The sequence below is a fragment of the Anolis carolinensis genome, chromosome 5 (assembly GCF_035594765.1).
Source record: "Anolis carolinensis isolate JA03-04 chromosome 5, rAnoCar3.1.pri, whole genome shotgun sequence".
Taxonomy (NCBI): Eukaryota; Metazoa; Chordata; class Lepidosauria; order Squamata; family Dactyloidae; genus Anolis; species Anolis carolinensis.
In genome coordinates this window covers 23,929,708-23,957,049 of record NC_085845.1, presented here as the reverse complement: position 1 = coordinate 23,957,049, position 27,342 = coordinate 23,929,708, and the positions used below count along the sequence as shown (strand labels likewise).

At 36.3% G+C, this 27,342-nt stretch overlaps 1 protein-coding gene across 1 annotated transcript in view; it reads left to right on the top strand.

Annotated features, from left to right (window-relative positions):
* Positions 1 to 27,342, top strand: part of stpg2 (sperm tail PG-rich repeat containing 2) — a 273,557-nt gene that overhangs the window by 101,047 nt on the left and 145,168 nt on the right. The window contains exon 11 of the mRNA XM_008117887.2: positions 7,281 to 7,446. Coding sequence (XP_008116094.1) covers positions 7,281 to 7,446 — 166 coding nt within the window. The remainder of the gene's footprint in view (positions 1 to 7,280; positions 7,447 to 27,342) is intronic.

The following is a 27,342-nucleotide window of genomic DNA, read 5'->3' as shown; positions in this document are numbered from 1 at the left end:
TTGTTTTCATATAGTTTAATGTTTTTGAGGTAAACACAAGAATATGAAATTCTGTTTCAGATCCCTGCAATCTAACAAGCAAATCAGGCTGGAAGTTCCCGATTAAAGCTTTTAAAAGGTAGAAGTAAAGGGGGAAATGGCATGCATGCTTTGATAGTGCATCTTCCTCTTGAATATGAAGGAAACTTTTAAGAGAGGACAACTCTTGAGAAAAAATTATATGTGTGGGCATCTATCTGGATTTGATCTATGAACATGAGAATAAGGAAGTCTAATACAATAATGATAATGACCTCTGGTCAATGGCACCATAAATGCTTTTCATGCAGAAAATCCTAAATTCAAACCTTGGCACCTCTAGCCTGAACCGTAGAGAACGCCCAGTCATTGTATCACTACTGCACTAGATGTACTGAGATGTAAGGCAATTTTTCTGTTTTCTTAGTTTTATAGTATGATTTTTTTTATGATTTTTCTCATAGCCAACAAGCATCTGTCACATTTGGAATGTTTTGGAATTGGTCCACTTTCTGTTTTCTAAAGGTCATATGTTTCACCTTGTATTAAATGCACAGAAACAAAATAGATGCACTTTTTTGTTTACCAAAGAAAGAGATAGGAAATGTTCTTGGTTGTCAGAAAGTAGAGCAATAATCTATATAGTTCAGTAGCCCAGAGGTCTATGACATACCCTTTGCAAAGTAAAAGGCTTCATTACACATTACACCTTCTCCCTCAGCCTAGAGTTGATCCATACTAGAATTATAGATCTCTCCATGCATTGTTTTAAAATGATTTGAAATATTTATGTCTTTCCCATTAAATAATCTATGCAGAAATATAAGTAAGGTAAAGGTTTTCCCCTGACGTTAAGTCCAGTCGTGACTGACTCTGGGGGTTGGTGCTCATCTCCTTTTCTAAGCCGAAGAGCCGGCGTTGTCCGTAGACACCTCCAAGGTCATGTGGCCAGCATGATTGCATGGAGCGCCGTTACCTTCCTGCTGGAGCGGTACCTATTGATCTACTCACATTTGCATGTTTTCGAACTGCTAGATTGGCAGGAGCTGGGGCTAACAGCGGGCACTCATTCCGCTCCCGGGATTTGAACCTGGGACATTTGGTCCACAAGTTCAACAGCTCAGTGCTTTAACACACTGTGCCACCAGGGGCCCCATGCAGAAATATACATCATAAAAAAGGATTTGTTTTAAAACCATACTTATCAACAACATTCCCTAATGTACAATAACAACATTGGTAGCAATAAAATATTGAAACAACAAAAAAGACACAGGGCCATGAAATAGCTTCTACCTATATGCCTTCTGAAATGCAAGAGGACACCCCCTCCTGAATCTCATTGCTTAATATGGAATTCTGTTGCATCTAAGGAAGTCTTTGTAATTTCCAAGCTCTAGTTCTCCAGGTATTTCGGACCAACTTCCAGAAGCCTCAGCTGCCTTGGACAATAATCAGGGATTCTGGGACCTGAAGTCCAAATCATCTGGAAGACCAGTGTTTGTGAAACACTATATGGTCTCCTATTGAAATTAGGTGGTGGAAGAGCCCACAGGAGGACCTCCAAAGAAGATCGGGATAAGCAGGTTCAAGCAGAAGAATTCATATTGGAGAGTTAGCATCCACAGGGCAGTACAGTCTGTGGCTCTTCAGTTGTTATTGAACTGCACCTCTCAGCATATTCTAGTCAGTGTAGTCAATTATGAGGAATGCTGAAAGATGCTAGAGAATATTTGTGGATAATTGTGTAAATGGTCATCTATTCAGGTTTTGCTTGCAAAACTATGTCTAAAACTATGTTTCTGCACTTATCTCTGTTAATGTTGACTTGCAGCCAGCATAACTAAACTTTAAATCTGTATTTGGAGCTGATATGGAAGAAATCAAGGTTTGATACTAGTAGTTCACTAATAATGATAGAGTCGAATACCAGTTTATGTTGTAGTAAACTAAATTGTGTTCAATAATACTTTGTGTGTTGTGTGTATGAGTATGTGCTTGCAAGTTTTCTGTTGACTTATGGCAACTTCATTAATTTTATAGGGTTTTCCTAGGCAAGAAATACAGAGATAGTTTTTTTCCACTTCCAACCTTTGAAGTATAGCTTATACCATCTAGTATTCATTGATGGTCTCACATCCAAGTGTTAACTAGGGCTGACCCTGACCATGCTTAGCTTCCAAGATTTCATGTGATTTGATGCCTTTGAGGTATTATTCTGATTGCAGTCTTAAATTGCTTTTTATTCCTTGGTTTGCTAGAAAAGAAACTGTCTAATGAAGGGTTCTTACAGAAAATGTGGTATTGAATCTTTGGGTGCCCTTTTATGGCTTACAAAGTATTTATAGTCTGTAAAATGTCATAATTGAAAAAAAAAATCAAATAAGTTTTACCTCACTATGCAAAATATAGACACCAAAGCAAACGTAACACAGTTTAGATAACTAAAGCTGTAAATTGCATAGATGATTACTTCCAAGGTGTGCTGTCAGTCATCATCATTGATTTGCTGGATTAAAAGCAAGTGTTAATTTTATAATATATATCTACTATCTCATTGGCTTGTTTGTTCTTTTTGTATTTTTTTTTCGTGATGTGATTAACATTTTTATTTCCAAACTTTCTGCTGTGCCTAAAACATTTTTAGATAGTAAGTGAACAGGAACAATTATACATAATGCATCATGCAACCATACGATCTCAGTTGGAACTGTAATAGAAAAATAAAAATATTGTTGTAATGTGACAATAAAACTATTGCTGTAATGTGCATGATTGGTGAAGGTGCTTTCAAAGAGAATAGTCCATTCATACATTTTCAGTAGTACTAGAATTCTTGGAATGAATAATTGGGATGTTAAAAACAAAGGTTCTTGATATTAAAAAGACTAGGTCATATTATATCACAGTTATTAGCTAACAACATTAAACATGGATTGTACAATATACAGGGAACATGTATCCTGTACATTAAACTGTCCAGAGAGTTAATAGACATTTGATAAAGGGAGTTCCAATTTTGGTGAATCAAGCAGATTGCCTTTTAAACTGGCACACATATATATGAAAGACAAAAGGGGAATCTTTCCCAGTACAAGGGCTGCATGTATAATTTGATTCTATCCATGCACTGATAATTTAAATTTGGGGAAATAACTTAGAGATGGAGAAAACATAAACAGGGAACTGAGCCAAGAGATGAGCGATTTGGAGGAGATGTTGACATGGTGAATGATGAGGCCAGGTGGGTCCATCTGGCCAGAAGAATGAAGTCTTGCCAGCCATGATTTAACCTTCATATCCTTAGTTCATTGATTGTGCATGCAACATAATGTGTTTCTTGGATGATTATAGTTTTAGCATGCCAACTGAATTCTGTATGATGGTAGAATTGCAAACTTTTTGGAGAAAGGACGCCTCTCTCAATCAGGAATAATTAGAAGAAGTGACGTTGACCTAGTTGAAATCTCTATAAATGAGATAGTGAATAGATATTTTTGACCTGTCCCTACCTCCAGTCCTCTGTCCAGATTCCTCCACAGTTCTATAGTGTCTCCCAACAGTTCAAATAAGGGACAGCAACTCTAAACCAGTAGATGGATAACTACCAGTGTTTGAGGGTTACAAAAATACCATACCCTTCCTGAAAAGTGTGTGTATGGGGGGAGCATTCTGCTTTCCCAACTTTCACAGGCCCAGGAGAGGCCTTTGTTTAAACAGAAAATAAACTGAAGAGTTTATTTTAATTTCTGGTTTGATAAAGTAAAATCATGTAGCATTGGCCTTCCATATCCACAGATTTTGCATCAACCAAGAGGGGGCTAATTGCCAAAACTGACCATGTACAAGGGTTTTTCTTAACAAAATGATTATATAAATAGGTGAGTTGAAAATCAAAAGGCTTGCATTTAACTCCAAAGGATTGATGAATATCTAAATTCAGCCTTTTGCATAAAATTTCAAAATATAATGAAAATGTAATTAAGGAAAGTTGGATTCCAAAGATAGTCAAGTAAAATACAACAGTTGATGCATGTCTTAACTTTTCTTATATAACTTCTGCCATTATTTTGTCTCTTCACAACAGAGATTATGTGAATTCCTTCTGTTGCCCTGCACATTGTAATTTATTTATTTATTTGCTACATTTATATGCCGCCCTTCCTACCCCGAAGGGGACTCAGAGCGGCTTACAAATTAAATTTACATACAATATTATATTATTAGCATAGTACAATACTGGTAATAAATTACTATATTGTACTGTATCAATATATTGCAATATTATTAGTAATATTACATGTAAAATATAATATATAATTAATATTATATTGTATTATTAGTATTATATTGTAATAAAATTGTAATTTTATAAAGGGTAGGGTTTTTCTTAAAAGGCGGCTTCTGAAAATAAAAGCATTAATGTACATTAAAATATGAGAGATATTTCAGTACAATGTAGAATGAAATTGGGTATCTGGAAGTTCAGATGGAGGGCTTAGCTGTACCTTCTACAGTATGTTTGTGTTTGTAACATTGGATAGTTAACCTAGAATTATCAGCATTATTAATACCAATCTTTTTTTGATGTTGATTAAAAATATTAATACAGCAACCTAGCAGAAAGAGTTTATAAATGATGGAAGACTAAATGTTTTAGCTTAATTGGAAACTATTAAATTTGAAGTAAACAGGTCTATCTTGGATAATAAATTAACACTCTTCAATCGGAATGAAGCAAGAACTGTTAAATAAGAATGGCTGAGTAAGGGAATACATTATCACTTCACGCTCAGTCTATAATCGTAAATAATCACCTGCCTTTTTAAAAAGAGGTAAATTAAATGTCCTAATGTTAGACTAAGTCTCTTGTGGTGTTTTTTCTTGTATTCATTTAGAGCAGTGGTGGGATATTTGCAGCATTATGTTGCTGAAATTAAACTCTCAGCACTTCTAGCCAGAATAGGAATTCTGGAAGTTGAAAGTCAGCAATATTTTCTGCACATTTTCTAGTTAGCGGAATTGTGTAGAGTTGACCTTCTATAGATTCAACCATCCACAACTTGAAATATCTCCCCTGCCTGTCAACCCAATCCAAAAAAACCAAAACTTTATTTTGCCATTTTATAAAAAGAACATCATCCATGGGTTTCGGTATCTGTGGGAGACCTTGGAATCAAACTTCAGCAGATAATAAGGGCCCACTTTATTTTATGTATGTATGTATGTATTTATTTATTTATTTTGTATACCGCTCTTCTACGCCAGGGGGACCCAGAGCAGTCTTACACAATGGCAAAATTAAATGCTACATATAATACAAAATGTAGTAAAAACCAACAATCGTAAAACACACTTAAAAACCAATATCATATCCAATTAAAACAGTAAAACACCATGTGACCATTACAACAGGCCGATTAGAATTGAGCCAAAAGTTAGAGCCAGTCCGTATTCAATTTCACATTAATCCAACGAATACATCAGGCCATATCAACCCATATCCTAGAATGGGCCGAAAGCCTGGGCCCACATCCAGGTCTTCAGCTGCTTCCTAAAAGACATGAGTTTTTGTTTTGTTTTGTTTTGTCTTGTTTTATTTAATTGATGAGTGCTATTTTTCCATAATGGATATAGCATTTGCAGTAGCCATGACACTGTTTGCAGGGAATTTTAGAACACATTTTTACTGTGTGTCTATTGTCTCATTCAAATAGTTCAGGAATTGAAGTTTCTCCAATATACTATCCTGACATGTGAATTAATGCAAAAATTGTTAAAACAAAACAAGGAGTGAATACAGCTTTGCAAATACATTTATTATACGTGTTCCTATCTTAATATTTTTCTAGCTTTCTTCCTGCTTATAAATAGATGAAATGAAAAGAAAACAAAGGAAACATCCCCAAATGCTAAAATTCAGGCCTGTTACTGCCAGAGATGGGTACCAAGTAGGAAGAATGGCCCTTGGATTCTGGAGTTCACCCAAGACTGCTACAAATCCCAGAGAATTAGGAATTAATCCTTAGCCTTTGAATATATGCAGAATTCATTCCCCATGACAGTATTCAAAGAGGAAGATTTTTTTCAGGAAGATTAATGGTTTGCAAAAATCAATTGGGAATTATTGTGAAATATGTGGCAGTGTTCTACTGTTGGTATTCAGTTTCATTGGGATTTTATACTTGTAGTCTAGTTGCTCATAAGCTTTTGGGGATCATGTACCCCTTTGAGAATATGATGATATCTAGAGGCATCCTATCTAATGAGAAAAGCACTTAATTTTTAAAGTAGCAGGGAGAAAATAAAAGGGATTTTTTTGCAACCCATGAAACCCACCACAGTTAGGAAACCTTGTTCTTGTTAGTGTTCAGTAACTTTTAGACCACAAGCTGAACATGTCAACATTGTGATGTGGCTGCTCAAAAAGCCAATAGTGTCTAGATTGTCTGCTTTAGTCAGAGCTCACCTGAAATGCTGTGTCCCATTCTGAACACCACAGTTCAGGAAGGATATTGACAAACTGGAAGTTGTATGGAGGAGGGAGACCAAAATGATCAAAGGTTTGGAAACCAAGCTGTATGAGGAACAGCTTATAGTTGTAATATATTCAGTTTAGAGAAAAGAAGGCTGAGATGAGACATGTTTAAATATTTGATATGATGTTACATTGAGGAGGGGATAAACTATTTTTTTTCCTGTTGCTCTGGAGACCAGGACAGTGGAACAATGGATTCAAATGGCAGGAAAAGAGAATTCACTTAAACATAAGGAGAAATTCCTGATGGCAAGATCGGTTTGGCAGTGGATTTTGCTGCCTAAGAGCATCTCTGGAGGTTTTTAGGCAGAGGCTGGATGGCCTTTCATTGTGCTTTCCCTGCATGGCAGGGGGGTGGACTGGAGGTCCTTCTGGTTTCTTCCAACTCTATGAACCTATGATGGGTTTTTTTTGTTAAATTGTATGTATGTCTTGGTCTATGTATAGTGTATAAAAGCTAGAGCTGTATCAGCCTTTTCAGCTATCTGATGTAATAAACTGACAGATCCAATCCCCCTCTACTCCCAGTATGCCAGGAAATGGTACTATATTTATGCCTATTGACTATTACTATTTGTTTCTTTCTGGGAAACCTGTTGAGTACTGACAGCCAGCTTGACACTGGTTCACAGGCTGTCACTTTGAATAGCATTGTCTTATAGTATAGAACTATTATTTTACAATGCTTTTCCTGCTTCCATTGACACTTTCTTCAATGTTACAGGACGCTCCACCACCAGGATCCTATGATGTTCAAAAATCATATGAAAAATCACAGTGTAAAACCGAATATTTGCCTCCACGAACCTTAATGGCTAAAAAGAGACATACTTCCTTTCTCAGTGGGACATTTAGGGAAAGGGTATCAAGGACTGAAATGAATTTGCCAGGTATGTCAAATACATTTTTTAACAAAATCAGTATAAAATTGTAAGATTTTAATAAAAGAATACATATATAGGCAGTCCCCGAGTTACAAACATCTACAACTCATAGTTAAGAATGAGGGTAAGACGACAGGAAGTGAGAGAAATATACCCCTCAGAAGGGAAATTCACTCATGAAAGTGTTATCATGGAGAAAAGGTGTCTCAATTGAAGATTTATCCCCAGTCCTTGTTTCCATAACAAGCTGATTTTTTTCAAAATCCAATGACAGGAATAAAGTGAGGTGAAATCTTCTGAACAGGGGCACAGACAGTAAAACGCACCACAGACGTCTTAACTCTTCCCTATGCTATCCAAAGCTTGTGTGTATGTGTATATGGCTAGAGTTACATTTGTTCCAACTTCCATACAAAGTCAACTTAAGAACAAGCCTACATAACCTTGTTTGTAGCTTGGGGACTGCCTATATATTAATTATTTTCAAAGGTTTCAGGAGATCTCCGATTACCACATCTGCTTTTTAGTTTTTAAAAAGAGATATTTTAATATACTTTAACCATTTTCTTTAATGTACAGCAGTACTGTTTTAATTTGAAGGTAAATCTATCTTAACCATGTTCCTTGAATGACTATATCTCTGTACATACCTGCAAACTTTTCTTGGTTGCAATGAAACATCTTATCTACTTTAACTTTGACTCTGTTCAGCTGGATAAATTTCTGTCACCTCAAAAGAAGTGACCAAGAAACTAGCATGTTTACAGAGAAGTGCAAAGTTTATAGGAATAAAATGTGGGTAGTGGAGTGCTTTAGTAAGGCTATGAGCAACAGAATAAAAATATGAGTTTTTCCAGAAAGAGATTTTATGGGAGAGAGGAACTAACATAAAAGACAGTTTATTATTGAAGGCTGTCCCACAAAAGATAGGGGAGAAGTGGAATAGAAGTAGCAGAGGAAAAGAGGCTGTGTGCAGATGCTTTGTGAATTCATTGTTATACAGTGGAATCCAGAAACTTGGTAAAAGTGAGAAAGGAAACAGTCACACCTGTCCTATCCCTTTTTTCTGAAAACTGTTTGAAATGAAAGGAAGAGTTGACATTCTTACTCTCAGGGTAAATCTAAAGAGAGACAGAAGTATGAGCTTTTCAAAGCAAAAGATGTGGGATGCTGGAGTACAGAAAAGGACACCTAGACCGTGGCGTTCTAGAGGTTGTCAAGTTCTGAGTATTGCAAACGAGCTCTGCTAAGAAGAACGACCTGACAGTAGAGCTGTTTGGCAGTAGAATATGTGCCTTCATAGTATGGTGGTCCTTCTTTGGAGGTCTTTAAAAAGAGACTGGGTGACAATCTCTTTGGAAATGCTTTGACTGTGTGTTCCTCATGGCAGGGGATTGGGCTGCTTGGCCCTTGTAATCTCTTCCAGTTCTATGCTGGGACAGGAGAATTCCCCCACCCTCTCTCTCTCTACACACACACACACACAAGCATACATATTCATGTATGATATGTATGTAAATATTTCCAAAAAAGTGTTTGCTATCTGTTCGTTGGAGAAGATCTTTTGCACAGCAATATGTATATAACTGTAGATTTCTGAGCAAACCTATTTTAGCACTGTGAGACAATTGTATCGAAATGAAAGTTGAAGTATTTTGTCAGCAGATGTTCATTTGTGTTTCAATAATTATAGTAACCTAATATAAAAATTACTTGAGCTAACTTAATGAAACTATTATCAAATGATGTGGCTCTCATTATAAAGCAGCATATTCTGATAACCACTTTGCAAATGGTTTTGTGATTTACCCTACATGAAATGGAGGACAGGTTATTACAGATAAGGCAAAAGAAATGATATTTATGGCTAGAATCCAAAGATGTGTTTATATCAACAGAGAATGGTTTGCTGGCTGATTGGGTTTGGATCTCCACCACTACAATTTTATGTGCATTTAAGACTGTTAAATATTGCAACAGTGTTGTTCTCTCTCCTCCTGCATTAATGTTCTACCACCTTTGTCTAATGAAGTGAGCTTTGAAGGATAGCTTTTTTCACACTTTCTAACTGGTTTAATTTTTATTTATATATTTCCCCCATTTTAACCCCTCCTTCCTCAACCTCGAAGGGGACTCAAGGAGGCTTCACATATAGGCAACTATTCAATGCCTTAAAACAGCATACAGTTAAAAACATTTGAATTAGGAATTAATATTAATGCACATTAAAACATTTTAAAACATTACATTCACTGTTAAAAATCACGCAGTCCACAATAATAACATGGGGCCATTCCAGTAGTCATTGCACATAATCTATATTTATTTATTCTTTGAAGGTTTGTATAAATGATACAGTGCTGATAATGTATCACCAATGAGCATTTTATAGTTAACGTTTCTTGGTGGGCTCTAATTTGTGGAGTCACCATAGTCTGAATTCGTTTCCCATCTGATCTTGTAAGCTAAGTAGGGACAGCACTGGTTAGTACATAGATGGAAGACCATCAATGAATACCAGGTAATGTAAACTAGATTACAGAGGTAGTAACTGGAAAATCATCTCTGAGTATTTCTTGCTTAAGACACACCTGAATTTCGTGCATAAGAAAACCCAGGCAACATGAAGGCACAGACATGCATTCACAATTCATGGGATCACCATAGGCTGAAGCTGACATGACAGCACATAACAATAACAATATAACACATAATGTAGGTTGAAGCTGTCTTGAAATCACATAACAGCAAATCATAATTCACCAAGGTTTTCATCTGAATAACATGCGCAGGATTGATATGTAAGCCATCTTAAACAGAATTAATTTGTGATCCTAGCATTTGGATAAAGTAAACCTACAGTACAACTACCATATCCGTATGGGATATGTTCCCAGGCCTATTGAAAAACCGCGGATAGGAATGAACCCTATTAAAATGAATGACATCAGTCAAAAACATACTATAGAATCATGCTAGAGGATTAAAAAATACATAGAAATAATATCTCTAGACATTTGTGAGTCCTCCAGCATTAATTGTTAGTATCCGATGGAAGCATACCATAAAATCATGCTGGAAAACCTAGAATCATAGAGTTGGAAGAGAACTCATAGGCCATCCAGTCCAAACCCCTGCCAAGGAGGAAGAAAATGCTTATAGAGAACATATTATTTTGGGCACATGTGAGTGAAATTTCAGGTACTGGTCATGCAGTGGAGCCATGCTTTATATTTGAGTCTTTGTATTTTTATGAAAAAAAATCATTATAAAAATACATTAATGTGAACACAAAGAAGGCAATTCTTTATTTGGAATTACCCAGTCCATAATATGTACTGACTTGCTTACCTGTTCTCATCCATTACTATCTTTGCTACTTTGTATTTGGTAGCTGATTTGAGACGTGTGCAGCACAGTCTACTTCCTATGTGTTTGATGTTGAACAAATAATTAGTCATAATGTGGAGCAGTGCACTTCACCATAATTCATTCATTGTGTTAGTTACAAAAGCCACTGTTTGAATCAGCATCCCAAACTCATTATGCTTCTTGGCACATTCCTACAGGAAATTACTTTAGGTAACAAATAGAATTTATCTTCAGAATTAATTGGACAGATCACATAAAGGTAGTTGTGTCCACTTTTCCTATGACTTCACCCAGTACCTTCTTATATAAAAGTTACTGTAGTGTGAAAACTAATTATTTCTTCTATTTGCTTGTTGGCTTGTGATATTACATTTCAAAATAGTTGAAAGTCTTTACATCAGAACTCTTCTAGAGTTTAAGCAAGCAGCTCAAATCCCAATGTTCATGCAGAGTTTTCTAGTTTTTCTTCTCTGACATATAACATGGCCTGGTATATAGACTTCACAAAACATAGGACCAACCTTTGGAAAATGCACTCACTTACAAACAGTTGAAGCTTTCAATGCAGAGAAGTTAAAATATGTTTTTATCAGGTGATGTGTTTGAACTGGCTACAGTAATGCATTTTGTTTAGCATACTTGGGGCTGCCTTGGAAGAGTGTTCTGAAATTTCAGCTCGCTCAAAATGTCAGAGTATTGACTACCATGTAACATTAATCTTGTTTCCTACTGGTTTATTTTTTGATATAACTCAAAGTTTGGTTATGATCTATAAAGCTCCAGACAAATTGAGTTCAACCTATACAAGCTAGTGTAATTTTCAGATCTGCTGAAGAAACCTTTTCAGAGATCCACCAGATTCAGAGGTATGTCTGACAAGAATATAAGACTGGGATTTCTCAGTGGCTGCACCCAGACTGTAGAGCTTCCTTCCAGAGTAGACAAGTTTGGCCCAGTTTTCTTCCTATCAGCGAAGATTATTTTATTTAGTCAGACATTCAGCAGCCAAATACCTGAAATGGACTAGGCTTAAAATTCTTATTAAAAGTTTCAACTTTATTTATTGGGGTGTTTTAAAACTATTTGTTAAGTCTGTGTTCAAACCAGTTTAATGGACTTTAATAGATATAATTTGACAGTCAGCATGGTGTTGTGGTTTGAGCGTTGGACTATGATACTGGAGAACAGGGTTCAAATCCTTGTTCAGCCATGGAAACTCTTTGCCCGTGTCATGCACGCTCAACCTCAGAGAAAATAAAAGAAATCCTGCCAAGAAAATCCTGAGATAGGTTCATCTTAGGGTTCCCATGAATCCAAAGTGACTTGATGGTACACAACAAGAACAACAGCTATTATTTGTTACATTTTTATTGTTAGTTAATTATGTTGGAAGCTAACTTGAATCCAAGTTCTGAAAAAGGTGTAAAGCAAACCAAAAAAACAAATATTAAAGAACAAGGATAGGAATATGTATCTGACAGTATTTTCTCACCTAGCTTGCAGTTGCTGAACTGTTTTGTAAATATAATTGTTGTAATTTTGAATATTTACAACTCTATTTATTGAATATTTACAACCGGGCTGTGGCGCAGCTGTTTAGTAGCCAACTGTAATAAATCACTACTGACCGAGAGGTCATGAGTTTGAAGCCAGTCCGGGTCAGGGTAAGCTCCTGACCATAAATAGTCCAGCTGCTGTTGACCTATGTAGCCGAAAGACAGTTGCATATGTCAAGTAGGAATTTAGGTACCGCTTATGTGGGGAGGCTAATTTAACTAATTTACGTTGCCATAAAATTTCCAGCAGTATGCGGAAAGAGGAGGAAGTTTCAATCAAGGGACTTGGTGTCGCAGTGGATGATGAGGCAACAGCTCCCCCTGTGGCCGGAATCGAGCATATCCTCACGAAGCCAAAAGCTGGAGTGTTAAATTGCCTCTGTGTCTCTGGCTATATTTGGTTGTCTATATATGTCGTTTGTCCAATGGCATTGAATGTTTGCCATTATATGTGCATTGTGATCCGCCCTGAGTCCCCTTCGGTGTGAGAAGGGCGGAATATAAATACTGTAAACAAACAAACAAACAAATATTAAGCATCATTGATAGAAAAGCCATGCAGACATTAATACATTATCTGAAAAAATACAACAAAATCGAAATCAGCCGCTCTGAGTCCCTTTTGGGAGAGGGGGCGGGATATAAATAAAGATGATGATGACGATGATGATGATAATGATTATTATCTGCTCAGATGTATTTTCCCTCTGTAAGGTAAAGGTAAAGGTTTTCCTCTGACAGTAAGTTTAGTCATGTCTGACTCTGGGGATTGGTTCTCATCTCAATTTCTAAGCCAAAGAGCTGATATTGTCCGTGGACCCTCCAAAATCATGTTGCTGGCATGACTGCATACAGCGCCATTACCTTCCTGCTGGAGTGGTACCTATTGATCTACTCACATTTGCATGTTTTCAAACTGCTAGATTGGCGGAAGCTGGGGCTAACAATGGGAGCTCACCCTGCTTCCTGGATTTGAACCACTGACCTTTTGGTCAGCAAGTTCAGCATCTCAGCAGATTTACCCACTGCGTCATCAGGGGCTCCCTCTGTATTTAGTGTGATTTTCAAGTGTCTATTTATTAAACTATAACTATTATGTGCATTATTTTCCAGGGTGGTTCACCAAAACAATGAAATAAAACGGAAGATATTAAAATCATTAATATATTAAATTAAGGTTTTAAAAATAAGAAAATTAAAATATCAAAGACCTGAGATGGGAAAAATGATGTGATATGTTGAATAGTGCTGCAGGTGCACTGGAAAGCTTGTTGAACTAATTTTCTCTCTTATATGAATGGAGGAATAATATAAGTTCCAAACTAGGATGTTTAAAAAAGAACATGTTATCAAGGACCAGATTGCTCAAATTTCAAAATAAGGTATTGCCCCTCATGGTTTTTCTGTATTGCCTTTTGTATTGCGACATTAGGAAAAACTTTATTGTTGCTGTTTTAACCAAACTGCCAGGACGTTTTGATTCTATTTATGCTTCCGGCTTTCCTCGCTGATGAAAATGCATAAATTATTTTCAGTGTTGCTAAATTTGTGCAGCTATTTGACAAGCCTGTGTACAAGGCAGCAACCTCTCATACCTAGAAATGTAATTTGTTGTATTTCTTCCCTATTCATTTTAATTAGCTGTTGTGCATACATTTTTTCTTATAGTGCTGGTCATAGGCTGTAATCAAGATTGATTGAAGACTTGTCAAAACACAGTCTGTTTTCAAAGTATGCATGTAAGAAAGATTCAGATGGTTGGGGACTTGATAGTTTCTGCCTGGAGTGTCAAATCATGTAGATGTAAACTGATGTAAAAATAACAAAGTAAAACAAGCTCTATGGATATATCAGGTGGAATCCAATGTCACTGGAATAGTTTATTTTTTGCCCTGATCCTCATCAGAATTATCTTTGCAAGGTCTCCAATTTGTATTCAGCTGACAATTGTTGTTTTGCTGGTGGGAGAACTTACTGTTTCCAATGCATTTTACTAGTGTTCATGCACCGTGCCCCCTTATTTCTAGTCTTTTTACTTCCCAGTTAAAGACTAGGAATTGAGGAGATTCAAATAGTAAAGGTAAAGGAGCCCCCGGTGGCACAGCAGATTAAACCACTGAGCTGCTGAACTGCTGAGCTGCTGAACTTGAATGTCAGCTGTTTGAATCTGGGGAGTGGAGTGAGCTCCCACTATGAGCCCCAGCTTCTGTCAACCTGCAAAAACATACAAATGTGAGTAGATCACTAGGTACTGTTTTGGTGGGAAGGTAACAGTGCTCCATGCAGTCATGCTGGCCACATGACCTTGGAGATGTCTACGGACAATGTTGGCTCTTCAGCTTGGAAATGGAGATGAGCATCAACCCCCAGAGTCGGACATGACTAGACTTAATGTCAGGGGAAACCATTACTTTTACTAATGCACAGTGCCCCCTTATTTCTAGTCCTTTTAGTTCCCAATTAAAGACTAGGGAGATTGAGATACCATACTTCTAATTGTGCAGAAAAAAACTAGGGGTGGTTACAATCAAAACAAGTGAGTGCCATGTATGACAGTCTCTGGATCATGGGTTTTATAGTCTTAATTGACGCAAACTTGCACATGCCCACATATAAATCAAACATCCCCTTTCTATAATTTTCCTTCTCAGAGCCTCTCACCTCTGCTCCACTGCCTCTGTCCTTTCTATTCATAAACATCCTTATGTTTTCCTTTTTGTTCCCCAAAACTCCTCCTTGCTCAGTGTTCATTTTCAACAGACTATATTTTGTCTCCTTGTGAAAACTAATTTCAAAAGCAAGCAGCAATGAGAGCAAATTTAATCAACAAAACTATGAGGGACACAAGAAAAGGAACGTTGATTGGATGAAAGTTTGGAGGAGGAGAAAGAAGGAGCAAAGAAGAATTCAACACAGCTATGTAGGCCACAGCTGTCAAATATTAGACATCTTTCTTCTACTATTTAAATGTGCTTTGCATCGATTCTTTGACTCTCCATATTTCATTTCCTTCTCATCCTTACAGTAAAACTGGCAGTTGCCTAATTGGATTTAAATTTTAAAACATGTAGCTAGTATATTCAAATTTAAATGTTAGTATCTCAATAATTTCTTTTCTTGAATAGATATATGGAAGCAAAAGATGCTGAGGTATAGTGATAAATATAATGTATTCAGCAAGACTACAATGACATCATATGTTAAAAAATCAATGTTATTACTTTATATCAGCCACTTTTTGATAGTTATGCAAAGTCATTTATATACTAATGGGTTTTTCAGAGATTGTACAAGAAGAAGAAAGACGGGGACTGGACTGGTTTAGTTAATTTAACTTGCAAATACAATACGAAGTGCAAATGTTATAAAACAATTGTTTTAATCAGGGGTTCAAACTCTTTTTCACAGAGAGCCACATCAGCCTTATAGTTGCCTTCAAAAGGCTGTTTGTAATTGTAAGACTGTATAAATGTAACTATGTTGTCCTGGCCCTAAAAGGACCAGACAAAATGATGTGGCTAGCCAGATTTGGCCTGCTGGCCTTGCACTTGACATGTGTAGCTTAAATCTATTGTTGAGACAAGAATTGTTAAAGTGAACTTCACTATGTTAAAATGGGTTAAAGAAAGAAATAGGAGGGAAGAGGGAGCGAAAAGGAGCAAGAGAGGAGAAAGGAATATGGAAGATAACATAACACCACTAAGGCAGAAGTGTGTAAAAGATCAGGAAAGGGGCCAGGTTGACCTCAAGAGAGATGGAAGGAGGCTTAACCTAAGATCATCTGAGAGTCAACTTGAAGGCTCATCATTATAGCAATAAAAACAATACGCAATGGCTGAGAACTTGAGCCAGGAAGAAATATAGTATACGTTTCATAGTCAGAACTACACCTCCCCTCTCAAACTCCTCAATACTCTACTTTAGGCTAAAGCAGCTGTCACTTTATAGGCTTTTTGAGGCTTGTGTGTCCCCTTGTATGTTTTAATAAATGCTGTCATTATAGAAGCATAGCCAGAAATTTCTTTGCTGCCCTTCTCCCTCACTAAATGGCCATGGAGTAGTGGCTGCAATAGCTAAAAAACGAGTCCTGGGGGTAGATTGGATTGTTGATTGGTAGAGAATTCTGATCTTTGCAACAATGAAGAAAAGAGTTAATGATGGTGGAAATTGAATTTGTGTTATCAAAGGCGTTACTAATGGGATTTTCTTGTGTAAAATGAGCATCAACACTGGGTATCACGTTACAAATTTTGGAAACTTTCCAAGTTCTGCCCTTGAGGATCCACTTGGCAGGGGCTTGATTTACACACAAAAATAAAAATAATTTTCTTTTCTAGAGCTTTAAAACACACTGGTAAATTGTTACTGTTTCCTGATGTCTTTTTACTCAGCTGTGCTAACCTGTTGATTGTGTTACTCAATTTGGTTTTTTACTATCTTTTAAAGGTTGGTGAAAAACTCCAAACAAATCCATAAAAACAAGCTATAAATTCTTTCAACAAGTAAAACCATTATATGAACACAAATATTGTTGTTTGAGGGAGAAGACCAGATTGTGTTGTACATTGACAGTGCTCATTTTTCTGTGTGTGTGTGAGGGAGTATTTTCCACTGCCTGTATTTCTTTGCTGGCTGTAGCTCTATGCCACTGGAATGGATTTGTGGGCACAATACTTACAAAAACAAAATGTTTGTGAAATCCCTTGGGGGGTAGATACAGTCAGGAAAACAAATATTACACTGTGCTCTACGTCTACTTGTTTGTATGTGCATATGATTCTTCGGGTGCAGGTCAGTCATGGAGCCTTAGTAAAATTTTCTGGGAGAGCTGATGAGCAGGGAAGGAAAATGTGTGCCCATGCTTTACTGTTCACAATCCTGATGCATTGGCAGCAGTAGCACACTGCAGAATTATGGTACTTTGGTACCTTATAGAATCATACAATTTACAACTTAGCATCTAAGTAGTATCTACGTACATAGTCTGACAGAGACCTGTGGTACGAATATTTCTACTTCTAGTTAGATTTATTACCCTGATTTATTGAATCACTAAATAGATCCAGCAAGTTAAGAATAAATTCAGCATGGAGCATGTGCTGTAAGCCAAGATAAATAGGCTTTTGATTTTCATTATCGCATTTTTGTCGGTATGGTGAAAAGCGAACAGAGGTTGTGTGGGTCTTACATGACCTTGTTTTTAAAATAAAATTATTGCATGGCATAAGACTGATCTTATTGTTGCATATTTTACAAGAGTTGGTTAAGAGTGTTGTCTGTAAGTGTGTGAATAATATTTTGTTGTATTTGTAGTACAGTTCTCATTGAGGAATGCATTTTCCTCACTCAAATTAAATGTAATGAGGCACATCAACTATTAAAATGATACTATCCAGCTCCACTGGGTTAAAAAATTAGCTTTTCTCTCAACATATTGCAAGGTGAATATAAAGTATAGGCCTGCTTATGAGAGCATATAAAAATCAGCCAGAGAGAAAAGTTGTGTTTTCCTTTCGCATACCTGCTGTTGTGAGATGAAAGGTACTCATTACCGAAATACTGGAAAAGAGGGTATAATTAAATTTAGTTAGTACATTGCATATGTGGCAATATTTTTAGGTTATGTGCTAGGGAACACTGGGACTCTTAGAAGAAGAGTAATGGTGGCTGAGCTTGTCTTAAAAAATAGCTCATATATTCGTATCATTTTGCTCTTTTAGTGTACAGATATAGGATAATACTCAGTATTTTCTAGGACGGTATTACTAAACATGGTAGTCTCTGCATTGGTGCCAATCTGAGAGCATTGGCTGCTGGTCTCTGGAGAGTTTCCAGGCAAGAAACAATCAGTTGTAGCCAGTGGGCACAATTATGGTTCAGTTCCTGTCATACTGGGGAAAATTACTGATTTCTTATATCAAATGGCTTAAGAAGCACTTTTTTAGAATATATTTTCAAATGAAGTCTAACAGTCTAGCAGTTAGTGCCATGGTGCATATATAAGAACATTGTTTTTATGTGTCTTCAAGTAATTTCCAATATGGTGATCTTAAGGTGAGCCTATCACAGGGTTTTCTTGGCAAGATTTGTTCTAAGTGGGTTTGCAGGTTTGTGATGTACCCAAGGAAATTTTTACAGCTGAGTAGGGATTTGTCTCCAGAATTGAGAGTCCAACACTCAAACCATTATACTTTGCAGACTGTCATAATAACATAATAACAATAGCAAAATAAGTTATGTTTCATACTGTAAAGTTAGTGTATCCAGGTTTTCTCCTTCCATGCCCAGCTGCATTCTGTCTGGTTCAATGTCAGTATAATTTCCTACAATGTCAGGATATTAAACCAGAATTTGGCACAGCTTTTCAGTGCAGTCTTATGCATAGTTTCATGAGTAAGCCCCATAGAAATCAGTAATGCTTATTTCAAGGTAAGGGTTACAGCAAATGTTTTATGATCAGACCTACCTTCACACCATGGACATTCCCTTTCCTTCCTTCTCCTACCAATTTGCTCTAAAAGGTTTCCATAACCCTTCATTTTGGGGGCAGCAGGGCAGTTCCTTCCTCCTTGTTCTCCTGGGAAAAACCTTCCATCCATAGAATGATTTTGTCATTAGATTTCATCAGCAGTATGTAGAGGTTTGCATCATTAGGCATTAAAATATGGTGTCTGTTGTTATATACGGAAGTTATTTTTACACAAACTTTTTAACTTTTTCCAACACTGAAATGCTAATAGTTTCCAAGAGAAGCCACATAATTTATTTTTTATAATGCAAATATACCATTCCCATTTCCTCAAATATTTTATACTGCTACAATGTTGAAAAAGAACTATAGAAGTATTTATTATCAAATATCTCTTTTTGGTTTATATGTGATCTAAACGTTTTGTCAGAGTAGCAGAAATTCTTGCAGTCTGATGTCTTTTCTGTGCATTAAAAGAAACATTAAGGAATTATTTCTTAATTTTTCAATGGATGTATCACCATCTTTTTGCTGCTACAGACTGAGCTAATAAAAATGTTGAAACCTTGAAACATGTGTAAGGAAAATTATGTTCTAATATTGTGCATTCAAAATGCTTACATCCTGCATGCTGATCTGTTTATTATAGTGATTTCTTTTTATTTGAAAAACTTATTTTTATTTCACATATCTACTTCATTTGGCCATATCTTGTGCCTTGTATTATTTTTCTTTTAATATCTAAGTGCCAGTTTCCAACAGCCTATATCAAAGTCATTGGGAATAGTGGCAAAGAATGTTAAGAGGTTTTGTGAGAACTCACTAGGCTGAATTTGGCCCTAAACCACCCAATTTCAGCTGGAATCTCAAAGCTTCTTTTATAAGTAGCTGTAATAAAACATTTACCTTGCCAGGTCTTGATTCCATTGATAGCATCAAAATAAAAATGAAATAAAGTGTCTGCATATGTCTTTAATTCCTTGAATATGGCTTTCATGTTTATTTCAGTGATTTTCATTTCCAGTTGTAATTCTCTGATGTGCCATTCTTAACAAATGCAGCCTTGCCTTTTTCATTGTGTTTTGTTTGGGAGAGGAACATTGGTGTATAGGGACATCTGCAATGGTTCTCAATGCTTCTGTTTTACCACTGGTAAATTTACTGTTAATATCAGAACTGCATTTCTACAGAAGCTTTTGGAAAGCTTAGGATCTCCAGACACTTGTTAGTTTGAATAGAAGGATCTCAAGATCTCCAAGTAATTCATATTGGCAACTGCCAGAGAATAGTTAAGGCTTGATAATAGAGAATCTGATTTAAAAAGCCTGATGTGGTATTCGGAGCATTGTTTTCTTGTTTGTTTGTTTGTTTGTTTTAGTATGTAAGTAATTTGGTGAAGTAATTTTAAAAAGTGTGCTTGAATCTTTAGGGTCTTGTAAAGAGCAGAATATTTAGTTTGTAGGACTGTAGGAGTATTAATAAATTCTCACACATTGCCATAATTTCTGCTATCTGATCTGAAGTGCTCCTGCTTCACAGATACACAACTACTGGTGCCTCCTCCCCTTCCTCTTCTCATATCTTACTTTTATCTCACAGTAAAATAGAAGGCATGTGTACATTCCTCTTGTCCTCATGTTACATCTGAAATATTTTCTGACAGTTTACATGTCATTTCCCCTCTATCTATTTGGTGCAGCTGGATCTGGAGAGGAATCAGATCCCTCCTTCATATAATATACATGGACCAGGTCAAAGACAGTAGAATTCAACTTGGTCCACAATTTGAGAATATTTTATTGGATCATTGCTTTTTGATCACTTTGTGGTGACTAGTTTTAAATGGCTATTTCTCTGATGATTTTGTTTTACTTACTAGATGAAAATTGCATGTTTTATAAATGAAGTGTGAATGAAAAATGTATTCAGGTAGTTTTAGAACCTGTACATTAGTCTTAGTAACCAGCTTTTTCGGATGTGGAAGTAACAGATATTATTCAGGGTTTTCATCATTATGTATCTTTGCTTTTCTTGAATATTTTTAATATCCTATTTTAATAGTTCTCCTGGACACAAGGAAGTACATAAAATAATCTTGTATTAGACCAAGCAGGGCTAGCAACAAGGGCCAATAGGATTCTTCTTAGGACCTAGTCCCCGGGCATGTAGAGAAAATCTCAGGTGGGAGCATTGCCTTGAAAAAAATTATTTTAATTATATATTGCTAGCATCAACATCTGCAAACTGCTTCAGAGTGGCTGCTAGATCATCCAGGCTCTTCTTGCTACCATCTTCCTCCTGGGTCTTTCAAAGCTTCTAAGACATTGGGCAGCACCAGAACTCAGCAGGCAGGAGCAGTTAGTGGAGTAATACCAGGCTGTTTCAGCCGTTACTGCCTCAGAGGTTACTGGGCACAGTAGTGGAGGATTGCTACTTTGATATTTTCCAGTCTTATTATTAACTATACCAATTCTGTTTTCCCCAACCTATCATAAATGTTTGAAGCTGCAGTACTGTTTCTTTTCTTGGTCTGAGGTGCATATGGTTTGTAAGATTTTTAAAACAAATAAATGTTTCTTCTGTGGCACTAGATTCCTTTCTGTTTTAATTCTTGGATGTATTTCTTCCTCTTTCTCTCTCCTCACAATGCCTAGCTAAATATCTTTTACATGTCTTTTTGGTCTTCTCTTTTCATCCTTTTTCCTTACCTTTTAACAATTCTTTCTTACGCTCATCTTCTCCCTCAAGATGTATGCTTATTTTTTGTTCCTTAGTACCCCACTGACACATATTGTGTAGTCCTTCTCTTTCCCTCAATTTGGGTCTCTTCAGCTCTTCTTCGCTTGGCTTGTACCAAAGAAAACTTTGAAACCCTGACTGAGCTATTTTAGATTGTCAGCATATTAAAGGTAGAAGTCCAATTAAATTCAACAGCACTTGCTTTTGGATAAACATGCTTTTGAATAAACAGGGTTTTCCTGTTGGATTGTCGTCATCATCATTTTCATCTCTCCTTCTAGGAGCCTCCGGTGACCTAGGGGATAAAAGCCTCGTGACTTGAAGGTTGGGTTGCTGACCTGAAAGCTGCCAGGTTCGAATCCCACCCGGGGATAGCGTGGATGAGCTCCCTCTTTCAGCTCCAGCTCCATGCAGGGACATGAGAGAAGCCTCCCACAAGGATGGTAAAACATCAAAACATCCGGGCGTCCCTTGGGCAACGTCCTTGCAGACGGCCAATTCTCTCACTCCAGAAGCAACCGGTTGCTCCTGACACACACACACAAAATCTCTCCTTCTGCCAGCAGTGTTTATATACTAAAATAACTGCTAGACTGAGAAGTGAATGATTCTTTGGAGTCCCATACAACTCCCATATCTGCAGGGGATTCGTTCTCAAACCATGTGTGGATACATAGAACTGCAGATAATAGCAATCTCTTATTGAATGAAATTGAAAACCTTTGGGCCCAAGAACACAATAGGGTCACACTGCAGGATCTAGAAAATGCTTAAAGAGGTCCTATTTTATCAGATAAATATGTCCTTCTTAGGATATGTCAGTCCCGTGGATATGACGGTCATATGGTATTTTTCCATTTGCTGACAATTTCCATGAGCCTGTGGCATATGCTGGGCGTACTATGCACAGTGAGTACAGGGGCAGGAAAACTCAAAGAGAATACTCTCTTTGTGTTTTTGAAGGCTTTCATGGCCATAATCACAGGGTTGTTGTGTGTTTTCTGGGCTGTCTGGCCATGTTCCAGAAGTATTCTCTCCTGACGTTTTGCCCACATCCTCATAGGTCGTGAGGTATGATAGATACCTCACCCAACAACCCTGCAATTCTCTCTTCATTAAATTTTCTTTACATGTTCTGGTTCAAGATAATTTAGCAGCCTTGAATCTCAATCTAAGAGAAAGGCAGGGTATATATATCCAACAAATAAACTGTTCTATAGAAAATTAAACTCCAAACACCTTTAATTTTAGCCAAGTTATGCCTCCTCCTCCTCCTCCTCCAATATCTTTTAAGAACCCGGAATAGCTAAGGATCCTTATTGTGGAATCGGTAATTTGATGATGGGTCAGATAATCACTATCAGTACTATTCAGAAATAAACTAGAAGCCAGACTCAGTAAACATAATTTTCTTTCATAAATTCACTTTTCCCTTATTCTCTAATATGAAAGCATATATCCATTCAGCTCATGCCCAATGGCATCCTGCTGTTTAAACAATAATGCAAAATGGAAAATAATCCTTAATTTTAATGCAGTTTTCCTTTCCATGTTTGCAGATTTAAATACATATCAGGACTTTCCCGTTGCTTACTTAATTCTTTTTGTATCCCATTGACTTTTTTCTCCAATTTCCCAGAAATCTGGAAAGTGTATATTCAAATATATGATAATTCATTTCTGCAAACACTTTGAAGAGTGTTGCAACTTACTATGATCCTTGGAAAGGGATTATATTTTGTTATAGAGAAACATTTTATTGCCTACTGTTGTGGGAAGCTCAGAGCAGACTCAGAATATTTGAAAAGCATGACTTACGTTTATATAATACGTATTTTACAGAAGATTATCATTTCTGGGAGAACAAAAAAATGAGGGAAAATTAGAATAAAAATTCCAATGCCTTCAGATATATTTTTTTCTTGTTTGCAACAATAAAGAACAGAAATATTAACTATCTCAAAGATTATTTTCACTTGTTTGGCAGTCTATTCAAGCTGATTGCATGAAATGAGAAAATGAAAAGGATAGAGTTTCTATTCAATAGAGTTGCATTCTGCCTCTTTTATAAGATCAATGGCTTATTATCAGTAAAGCAATATTCAGGTTTTTTTTTGATGTCTCATGCAAACTAGGAAACAGATTTAATTTTTTAAAGAAATAAGTTTATTAGTTATTTCTTGGAATAGAGTTAGTAGCATGGACACTGTCTACCAATAAAAATAGGACAGGCTCTAGGTTGAAAAGTCTATGCTGTAAAATCTGATACAGGAGCAAACCCCTACAATCATTGTTCAAAATGCCAGTGACTTATTTGGTTACAGGATGATTTCCTGAAATACTTTGAGATGTGTGAATATTGGTGAAAGCTGTGCTGAAATAATTATGTTCTTTACAGTTGGGAGAAAACTTTAATTTAATCGTAATCTCTTGAGATAATGAAATAACTGAATATTAGCATTCTGATTGCATATGGGGGCTGAGAACCGAATCTAAAGTAAGTAATATATTGGAACTGTTCTATAGGAAATTTGACAGAAACAGAGTCTAGAGACCATAGACTGAACGTGGTAGAACAGGAAAGCACAGGTACAGCTTGCTGTTTGGCTTGAGACCTCTTCCACCAGCATGGCCATTGGTGAACTTTGCTAGAGTATTCTGACATTTGTGCCCCTAAAAAGGGATTTTTCCAAGTACACTGCAAAGACCACAAGCAGGAATGCAGCGAGATATAAACCATATATTGAAGCATATAGTGGAAATAGATTCTTTCTTCTGTTCCTGAGCAAATGGCCTGAAAAGTATTGTTATTATATGCATATTTTTATGAATGTTCAGTGTATTTTATTTTAATTGATTGAATTGTTTGTATTATTTTTATATTGTGTTTTATTGCAAGCTGTCCTGAATCCCCTATTGGTGAGAAGGGTGGGATATAAGTACTGTAATAAATAAATAAATCCCCTAATAATTTCCAAAATAATTGAATATATAAAATTGTAAAATATTCAGGCTCAGAACAGTGATTGTGCATTACATATGACAGTTCCAATGGATATTCCTTTCCTTTACCAATCTGAATGACTGATACACAACTGTATGGTGTGTACAAATGATAACTTCTGTAAACTTCCTTTTCAGGGTTTTAGACAGCTAGACATGCCCTCTTTTAGGAGACTGCATCTCAATTCATCTCTATCACAAGTTTCTTGTATCCTTCCTCCAACGCATATGCCCTTTTGTGCCCATTGGGCATATTCAGTCCTGAGTGGTTATCTGGGGAATTTTTTAAGTTCCTTTGGATTTTTCCTCTGAGGTTTTTTACATTTTTTCTTGCCTAGATATCATTATTCTGCACCTGAGTTTACCATAAATAGATACGGTATGTTTATTATTTCGGTAGACTGTTCAGCTCTTCTTTTTTGAAACTTCGGTTGTATAACTTGTTCATGATGCAGTTACCATTTTCGTTCTTTCATATTATATAAGATGTCCTGTCAAGATTTCCTAGATAATATCCTGTGGAGATAAGAGGATATATTGTATTTATTTATTTCATTCTCATGCTAATTACAAAGTTTCTTCTTTGCCTTGGAATTGATTAGTTGCTACAGGTAGATAAGGTACCTTTCTTTTGAGTATTTGCCTGTTGGTTGGTGTCTTGTGCAGCCTTATAATAAATATGAAATCATTTCAAAGTCATTGTTAGAAGTAATATCAGAATACATTTGCGTTGTCAGATCAAATAAAGAACACAGTAGAAAGTGCAGCAGTACTTATAATCAAATGATTACTGCAGCGGAGTTCAATATTGTTTGTAGCAAAGAAAATCAAGAGGGCATTATTTCTAGGAATTTAAATGTGAGATCAAAGCTAGTGAAACAAAGAACACATGGGATGCATATTCTGAAAACAGAAACACATCTTATTTTCCCAAAGAAATAACCACTGGAGTTATCAGTTGTATTAAAAAGAAGGGCGGGTTGAGTTATCAAAATATGCATTTAATATATTACACTGAGAGAAAGAACTGGTAGTGCTGTGAAAGCTTACAAATATGTATTTTATGTGTTCTCAAGTTTCTGATGACTTGAAACAATTTAAAAGTTTTTTTTGGGGGGGGGGAGATTATTTGAAACTTTATAAGAATTTACAAAATTCAGAGAAGAAAGTTGTTGGTATGTTAGGACATAGCCAATTGTTGGCCTTAATTTCAAATGTGTCATTCAGTGATAGAATCAATAAGACCTATTCAAACAGAAAAAAAAGATTTATGTAGTCTTTTAACAATATATGACTCCAAGGCTTTCAGAAATGATTTTGTATGTGTAATCATGAAGAAAATCAGCATACTTATGAATATAGCTAGATGTGTGTGTACATATGTGCGTGTAGGGAAATGTGTGCATGTGTGTGGAGTAGGGTGGCCCATTGAGTATGGCAAGAATAACTAGGTGTTAAGCTTTGTTGGTGGTACAGTAGAGTCGCACTTATCCAACGTTCTGGATTATCCAACGCATTTTTGTAGTCAATGTTTTCAATGCAATGTGATATTTTGGTGCTAAATTTGTAAATACAGTAATTACTACATAGCATTACTGTGTACTGAACTACTTTTTCTGTCAAATTTGTTGTATAACATGATGTTTTGGTGCTTAATTTGTAAAATCATAACCAATTTTGATATTTAATAGGCTTTTCCTTAATCTCTCCTTATTATCCAACATATTTGCTTATCCAATGTTCTGCCGGCCCGTTTATGTTGGATAAGTGAGACTCTACTGTAATACTGTTCTTTTTGCCAATGTCTAGTTGGATAGTTGGGGTGTGAGTTCATTTGATTGTTCAGTGGAAAGCATCAGAGTGGATATGTAAAAATAATAATTCTTTCTCTACAAATTATCATTTCTATAAGTTAGTTGGCTGGGTTAAGCAGCAATGTACCTATTGTCTCTAATGGAAGTGATAAAGTAAGAAGATTTTGAGGAACTTGGGAGAATGTGATCAATATAAAAGATGTGAAAGAGGTACATTCCTTTAAAGGTTTTACAACATATTACTTAAACTGAAAACATAATTGTATAGGTTGGTTGGTATAGATTTAAATGTGATGTAATTGCTTTTAACTGATGTGATTTTGATTTATAATACCCATTAGAGACAATTTCCTCTTCCCCTTTTCACATTTTTGCAAATTAGGCACTGGGAGTAGAGTCATCTACAGTTCAAATTTTGGCTGAAAGCAGTTTTGGCAAGTGCCCCAGTTTTGGAGTATCAAGGTGATTTCATAATTCATACTTCTTGACAGTGAAACCATGTTTTTCAAAGTCCGTCTTAACCTATGGTTGATGTGATTGTCCTTTGTTAGACCTAGTCTTTACATCTTTATAGAAGAGTTCTTAAAGCATTCATTCAAAATGATCCAAGAACTGAGACATTTGGCACTTCTGTTTTTTAAAAAAATCCACAGTGTCAATGTCACACAAACTTGAAGATATTCTGACCTACCCTTCTTAACCCCACCAAGCAGAGATTCTCTTGATGATGCTAAGTGCCAGGGAGGGATTCCCTGCACTGTGTGTGAATGAGAAATGTTAGCTCGAGGTTATTTGAGCTTTAAAGGTCAGCATCATCACTTCAAATTGGACAGAAGTATATTGATGTCCGGTGCAATCACATTGCTATTCATAGCTGCTGCCTGTACTCGTGACCCATTCTTGTCCAAGCCATGGAGTTGAATTTATGAGCAGTTGCGGTTTTTGAATT